General features: G+C 44.9%; 1 protein-coding gene across 1 annotated transcript; it reads left to right on the top strand.

Annotated features, from left to right (window-relative positions):
- Nucleotides 1-637: 637 nt before the first annotated feature.
- On the top strand, nucleotides 638-1,585 carry LOC125621825 (olfactory receptor 5AP2-like). Its single transcript, XM_048819177.2, has one exon. It carries the CDS (start codon nucleotides 638-640, stop codon nucleotides 1,583-1,585), a length of 948 nt encoding a protein of 315 aa, XP_048675134.2.
- Nucleotides 1,586-8,312: the final 6,727 nt, after the last annotated feature.

The following is an 8,312-nucleotide window of genomic DNA, read 5'->3' as shown; positions in this document are numbered from 1 at the left end:
GACGTTCTGGGGTCATGTTTATGGACATATTTGTAACAACTGCCATATTGCATCAGGCCAGGTGAAAAAAATATGATATATTAAGTGACATATTTTCAAAGGTATTTATGTGCCTAAAGATGCAGATAGGTGTCTAGTTGGATTTACTAATATACTTAAACAGGTCACTGGTCAGATTTTTAAAGGTATTTAGGTGCCTAGTGGGACTTTCAAAAGCATCTAGGCACCTAACATCCATTCAAATCAATGAACTTTAGTTCTTGAGGTTCTTTTGTAAAATCCCGCTAGAAGAATAAGTGAATCTTTAGGCCCTTAAATGCTTTTGATAATCTGGCCCTAAGTAGATATTGATTACGGTTAAAAGGGATGGAATAACAAGGAAATAGTTAAAAAGTACTTGTGGCACCTTAGAGACTAACCAATTTATTTGAGCATAAGCTTTTGTGAGCTACAGCTCACTTCATCGGATGCAGTCACCACTGAGGTGCCACAAGTACTCCTTTTCTTTTTGCAAATACAGACTAACACGGCTGCTACTCTGAAACCTGTCAAAGGAAATAGTTGTAGATTTTTGGAAAGGAGATCTTTCCGGTTTTGTTAATCTTCCTTCCTTCCTTTCTTTCCTTCCAGAGAATACATGGCACACATGCAATGGAAAAATGAAACATCCATCACCAAGTTCATCCTTCTGGGATTCGGGAATCTGAATGAATTTCAGATTCTGCTTTTTGTTCTGTTTTTGGTGATTTACGTCCTGACTGTGGCTGGGAACCTCCTCATGATTGCACTAGTTGCGTACGACCAGCACCTTCACACCCCCATGTACTTCTTCCTGGGGAACTTGTCTTTCCTGGAGACCTGCTACACCTCAGTCATTTCCCCTAGGTTGCTGGCTGGGTTCCTGGTAGAGGATAGGAGAATCTTCTTCAGGGACTGTATCACACAGTTATTTTTCTTTGGTGCTTCTGCTTCCATAGAGTGCTTCCTTCTTGCAGTCATGGCTTATGACCGTTACTTAGCCATATGCAACCCACTCAGCTATAAGGTTATCATGAACTTCAGGGTCTGCCTTCTGTTGGTATATGCCTCCTGGATAACTGGTTTCTCAGTCTCAGCTTTAGTAGTGGGGATGGTGCCCCAGCTAAACTTCTGCGGCCCCAATGAAATTAATAATTTTTTCTGTGACATGGTGGAGCTGCTCAAATTATCCTGTGCAAAAAGCCCCCTGGTGGAAATGATCATTCTGGTCTGCTGCTCCCTGATAGCCCTGATCCCTTTCCTCTTCATAATTGTGTCTTACGTTCTTATCCTCTCGGCCATCCAGCGAATTGCCTCCTTCGCCGGGAGGCAAAAGGCCTTTTCCACCTGCGCCTCTCACCTGCTGGTGGTGAGTCTGTATTACGGGACCATCATTATCATGCACATGGCACCATCAGCGGACCTGTCCCCAGGCTTCCATAAAACTCTGTCGCTTATGTACACAGTCGCCACCCCAATGTTCAACCCCATCATCTACAGTCTGAAGAACCAAGAGGTGAAGGGGGCCTTCAGGAAAGTCATGATGCAGAATTTAGGCATGATTTAGGCTGTGATTTTCAGAATGGTGTCAGGATATTTAGTACAAAACTCCCATTGGCAGTCAGTGCCTAATTTCTTTAGACCACCTTGAATAACCTAGTCCAGATCTCAACAGAATTATGACGATTGCCTACAATCTTAACTGGATTTATTATCGATCTCTTTGACTGGGTCTTTCTTCTTCCCCAGTGTCACTCAGGATTTCACAACACTGGGCCTGAAAAAATTCTTGTGAAGTTAGAGGCAGGAAGTTTGAGAAGGGACATATATCATGGCCCTTATTGTCCAGCTGGGTTTGAAGTGTCTTTTCATGGTTGCAAAATGAAATGTGGACACTAAACTTTGGTGCCTTAGATGTTTCTAAGATCTTTGATTTCCCTCTTGGACTTTCCTCCATGCACTCAACAACAGCTCCTCCCGCCAGCTTTATCTGCACAGAAACTCACCCAAAAAGGCAGAACATGCAGAAAAAGCATCGTGCACGACCAAGTATTCAAGGTTGGAGGGAGGGTAAAGCAGCTTTGAAGACGTGTTTAAACTGAGTCCCTCTTCTCAGTCTGAAACAGCACGGCACTGCATAGCTGAGGCTCTAATATTGGAACTAATCCTTGACAAAATATGAAGTCTGTCTGAGATTTTCAAAGGAGCCTATGGGAGTCAGGCACCCACATCCAACTGTAATTTGGGTGCTTAGTTCCCTTCAATTCCTTTGGGAATCCCAGCCTTCCTGGTTGCCAGATGCCAACACCTGAGCTCAAGAAAACCTCTTCTACCAAGTGTAAAAAAGAGCAAACTTCAGAACATCTGAAACCAGGCAGGGGAGGACAATGGTTTGTGCAGAGGGATACGCATGCACATTTGTGTGTGTACACACATCAATTAATGTAAACATTTTGGCATGGTCTATATAACCATTGCATTTATGGAATGTTTGGTTACATGCACTTGTTGATGTTTTGTCATCTCTTGGGCTTGCTGATGTACCATCTCTTTAATAAAAAGAAAAGGAGTACTTGTGGCACCTTAGAGACTAACCAATTTATTTGAGCATGAGCTATCACCAGCAGGAGAGTGAATTTGTGTGTGGGGGGGTGGAGGGTGAGACAGTGGGGTGGGAGGAGGTATTGTTTCATATTCTCTGTGTGTATATAAAGTCTGCTGCAGTTTCCACGGTATGCATCCGATGAAGTGAGCTGTAGCTCACGAAAGCTCATGCTCAAATAAATTGGTTAGTCTCTAAGGTGCCACAAGTACTCCTTTTCTTTTTGCAAATACAGACTAACATGGCTGTTACTCTGAAACCTGTCATCTCTTTAATGGGGTTTTCTGAGGGAGCTGAAGGTTTGCTCCCCACAATGGGGGGGGGGGTGCTGAAGAGGGTGCCTGCAAGGCTGAACTACTGTTGAAATTATTGTTAGTGCAGCTGGGATGTTATTGTGTTATTAAGGATATGTAAGGATGCCTAGAGCTGTGGATATGTATCTTTGTATTATTTTATACTGGAATGCATAATGCTGTGTCATTCTTGCTGTAGTGGAAAGGCTTTTTTGTAAGGGGAAGGTTTTGCAAGCTGACTCTTGAAAATGAGACCAAACGTTGATGCCACTCACTGGGATTTAGCCTCTTCACTTTGAAGGGATCAGGGTTTGGCCTGCAGTAAACACACACACGGATCCAAATATGGCTAAAGGCAGCGTGGAGAAAGAGAGCGCAAGGCATGTAAGGATTCCATTGTCATTTTAGCTGGACCAGTGTAAACGCAGAGTAGCTCCATGGACATCAGCAGATTAACTCTGAAGAGTTTCCGGCCAAAAACTCTGGGCTGAGTGCAGCAGTGACAGAAACATTGATGTGAGTTACTTGTGTTGGGTCATTTTGGTATAACATTGGTGTAAGTGGCAAAGTGCCAGCACATGCATTGACCTGGCATTCCATCCACCATCTTGCGTAAATCTAGACCTGGCCAAGCAGAGCACTGTTATTAGAAAGACAAACAGACAGATGGGACCACTGCTTATCTAACACACAAGGTCACATTGCCATAAGGACAGATTGCTCTTTGATTGTGAATTATTATGACAGTCAATGGATAGATGAGTGTGTATGGGGATAGATAGATAGATAGATAATCCATGAAAATTATTGTGCCAATTTTTCTGTTCATGATTGCCTATATCCATATCATGCTGATATGGCAGAGTTGAAGCTATCTGTGGGAATGTGTCAATTTATTCAAAACATTCAATGGAAACCAGGCTGGGAGTCAGGCTGCCTGGCCAGCATGTCTCCCCCTGGGGTCCTGCCACTCCATCTGCCAGCCAGCTAGCCATCAGGCGGGCTCCCCAGGAGCCTACCTGGCTGGCTGCCAGGTTCCCAGGCTCACGGTTCCTCAGAAGCTCACCTGTTAGGGAGCTTGGTAGATGCATCATCCAGGCTCCACAGAACACCAGGCAGCTGCCTCCCCCGACTGCCCAACTCTCCAGCTAGCTGGGATTTGGGTAGCCCAGGGAGGCAGCTGCCTGTGAAAAGCTAATCAGCAATTTTTCAAAGAAACGTTTTTTCATCTGAAAATGCTGATTCATTGAAACTGTACCTGATCCCGGGAACATGTCAGGTTCAATTAAACTTTGATTGAGAAGGTTTCTCAGGTGCAGGATGGAATTTCTGGTCAAAATTAGAGCGAGATGACCCCTGAGTAGCAAATAGGGGGATAGATAGAGTTAGAGTACTCAACTGGACTGTTCTGAATTAGGCAGAGCAGGGACTTGAACCTGCGTCTCCCCAAGTCTAGGTGAGTGTCCTACCCATTGGGTCAAAGTCACTGACTTTGGCCTAATGTATATTTAATTATTTATACCAAGTGGAACGGCTCCAACAGGACAAACTGAAAGAGAGAGCAAGTTTCTTTACAGGGTTCTGCTTGTTAGGACACTCACCTAGAATGTGGCAGAGCCAGGTTCAAAGCCCTGCTCTGAATTACGCATGAGTGGAAATTATTTGTACCCTTGTGGTCATACAAGAAATCCTTGGGTATTATGGATGGGTTACTCAAAGAGGTCTAAGGGAGTAAGGTGCCTAACACCCATTGTTCAATCAGAGGAGTGGAACATATAATTCCTTTCAGATGCTCTGAAAATCCCAGTGATAGCTAACATCCTGGATCAAAAGTACCCTGGATTGTTCCAGATTCTGCAGCAGGCACATACCCCTTGTTCCTGCTCTAATTGCACTGGATGCTGCAGAATCAGCTATAGGTCCCTCCACAGGGCCAAACCCATGGAAATCAGTGGATTTGTACCCAGAATACATTGGACCCATTCTGTTGAGCTGTTTTCTATTTGATCCCCTGCTAATGCCCCCTGGGAATAATCGCAGCTCTGTGGTTCTCAAGGGGGTTTCCTAGGAGACTCCCCACATGTTCTTATTGTAGTGGTTCCTATCCCTACATGAATCCCTGGGCTGATGTTGTGTCCCTTGCACACCATACTGAACTTAACATCATGGCAGTGTCTGGGAATAGATTTTGTCCCCATAAGATTTCTGAGACAGGACAGTCCCTGGCCTTAGCCCCCACTGGACATTTGAAAGCAGAGGAGGGCTCTGTTCCATGTGGATGCTACAGACATCTCAGAGTAGGACAGGAAACATTGGCAGATGAGATTAGAGATGAAGCAGCTGCTTTCATCTCTGTCACCTGTTCAAATTCAGGCCCAGTGAGTAGTGGCCCCATGTCCTCCCACTACTGACCTCTGTGTAATGGTTGGTTTTCTGCTTCAGCTGCTTGGAGATGTCATGACAGCACCCACAAACCATCCCGTCCATCCAAACTGGAACCACTTTACATGCTACAAGCAGCCTCAGCAGAGACCAAAGACCAGTCCTGATCTGAAGAGACCACCTCTACAAAGGGGAAGGGTAGTTTTCTCCCAGTACTATTCACTTCATGGCTTCTCCATGGAGATTGTGATAGCCACCCAAGTCGACAATTGTTATCAATCAAAATAGTGGGAGGTTCTGTAGGGATGGGCCATCAGCCAGAACCAGAATCTCAGATCCTAAGCCCCACCCACCGTGCAGAATCCCTTCATTCATTTTATTAGTATGTGCCCCTGTAGCAGGGAGGGAGTATTAACCTATACACATATGTTAGGAAGAAAATCTTCTCTTGGTGAAAAATATCTTTTCTAAAACTTTGTCCAAAGTTTCTTTTATCTCACTGGTTCTCAGATTGTAAATGAGCAGATTTATTACTGGGGACACCGCATAATATAACACAGTGGCCAGCATGCAGGGAAGACTTGGTATAAAATGTCACTTCCTCGGTAAACTCGAGAGCCATGAAGAAATGCTGCCAACAAGGGCGTTTCAGAGGGAGCAGCTGCAGATTACATGCTTGGCGGAAGCGGGACTTGGAGAGTGGTGTGTTTGGTCCATCTCTGGGTTTGTTGGTTGACTACTTGTTTGTTCTCCGTGTACAGGCTAAGTAGCTGGCTCATGGGCCCCTGAATAAGCAGGATGCTTTGCTGAAGGACACAAGACTCTAACCCTTGGAGCTTTGATCAGCTCAATAGGAACTGGAAAAGGTTCAGAGAAGACCAACCAAGATGATCCAGGGTGTGGAACAGCTTCCGTACGAGGAGAGACAAAAAGGTTGAGGGCTGTTCAGCTTAGAAAAGAGATGACTAAAGGGGGATAGGATAGATGTTTATAAGGTTATGAATGGTATGGAAAAAGGGGAACATTATATATAGAACAAATGGAAGAAAAGGGAGGTTGATATTAATGAATATAAATCTGAAGTTAGGAATTGCAGAAAATTGATAAGGGAAGTGAAGGGACACAAGGAGAAATCTATGGCTAGTAGAGGTGAAGACATCAAGAAGGAGATTTTTATATTAGGTATAGGGCTCTGCCCCCTTGACCCTGTACCCCACGTGGAGTGTCAGTGTTGGGGGGGGGCCCTCAAAGAGCGGCTGGGACAGTGGCATGGGACCCCTGCTCCCTTCCGGAAGATGCAGCACGTGACTCACCCTCACCCCTTGGGATCAGCATGGTGCCCACATAGAGTCAGGGGGCAGTTGTGGTCCCCCCAGTCCTTACCTCCCCTCCCCCTGCACACAGAGCCCCATGCTGGGGAAGGGTTGATGGGGAGGGAGTTCAAACCTCATGGAGTTTCCTGGGGCAGTTCCTCTCTCCCAGAGCTATTGTCTCAGGCTCTTTGCAGACTCAGGCAGATGATGCTGAAGCTGCTGTACTGGGGGCAGGTCTCCCCACACCCAAACTGTTGTGCCAGGCTATGGATGGTGCAGCATCTGGTGCTGGCCCCAGTCAGACCAAAGGCACTGGCCTCTGGCAATTCCTACATTCCTGTGGAAACAGGCGATTTTGGCCTGAAAAAAAATGTGAAAGATGTAAGGGCTCGAACAAAATTGAATCATACATCAGGCCCCAAATAAATGATTCCTTATGAATTATCCATTCAGTCTCAGTTATTATCCCCTAGGTTAGAGGTGAGGAAACTGAAGCACAGAGAGTTGAGGACAATTAGTTGCTTAGCGCTCCTGACATCTTCTCTCTAGCCACTGCCGCCTGGCTGTCTTCATTATCATTTAGTCTGGGATGTTCAAGGGAGTGAGGCACCCATGTTTCAATCCCTGCGGCTCCTTTGCAAATCCCAGGCTTTTGTTTTATTCTTCTGAAATTCAAGAGAACTGCCGGGCTTGGAAATTAGCAAGGCCCAGGATTAGAAAGAGGTTTATGTATCTAAAGATAGCGATAGGTGCCTATTGAGATTCACAATATCTCCTAAGCAGGTTAAGCACCTAACTTCCATTAACATTTGATGGGACTTAGCCACTTGGCTCACTTAGGAGCATTCATAAATCCCACTAGGCATCTCCCGCCATCTTTACTTGCCTAAACCCCTTGGTAATCCTGGTCCACAGATAACACAGAAGCTGGGCTAGATTCAGTAAACTGTGGGGGAGAGTCTAGGGCCTGTGCTATTCAGAGAGTCAGCCTAGAGGATCAGAATGACCTTTTTTGGCTCTACAATCTATGAATCTATGTACTATAGCTTGTGGGCCTCCGCTTCTGAGCTGTTCAGGGCTCCAGGGAGTGAGTCCCACAAGCCCTTAGGAAATAGAAATGGACAAACCACGTTCCCACAGCAGCGGTCCTTTAGTGCCAGCGATGCTCAACGTCAGCTCCACACAGATCCTCTGCAGAGAGGAACACATTTGAATCTAGTTCTGTCAATTCAGTCTCAGAATGGAGGGTGAAAGACCTCTTAAATAGCTGTGCATTTGTCTTCTAGATACTACTAGATAGATAGATAGATTCTGACCAAAGAATCCTGAGGCTGGCCGACTGAGTGCATCATGTGTTGTAAAAAATCCTCAGACACTGGTACAGTGAATTTACTAATTCAGTTCCATATGTTTAAGGGTTAACATCCAAAGGAACTTTAAGAACACAAAGAAGAAGTACAATCAGAACTCTTTTACATTTTTACTATCAATTTACTCACCTACAGTTCGTCAGAAAATAACAAAAAATAAAAATTGAAAAAATTCTTCTACAGGGAAATAAACCTTTTCACCTACCCATTTCTTTTTTCAGTGTCAGGCAACTAAAAACTTTTAGCTCACAAGTGCCCATTTTGAGAAGAAAACCAAATAAGGTTGTTGTCTGAGGTTTCAGTTTTCCAACAAAACGCCACAAATTTTCGAGGA

Source organism: Caretta caretta, chromosome 14 (genome assembly GCF_965140235.1).
Source record: "Caretta caretta isolate rCarCar2 chromosome 14, rCarCar1.hap1, whole genome shotgun sequence".
In the NCBI taxonomy this organism is placed as follows: Eukaryota; Metazoa; Chordata; order Testudines; family Cheloniidae; genus Caretta; species Caretta caretta.
The sequence above is the reverse complement of the archived record's forward strand: the minus strand, read 5'-3'. Positions and strand labels throughout refer to the sequence as shown.

Bases quoted from the DNA above. Each gene is read 5' to 3' on its own strand.
- LOC125621825 (XM_048819177.2), top strand. From the start codon at position 638: ATGGCACACATGCAATGGAAAAATGAAACATCCATCACCAAGTTCATC.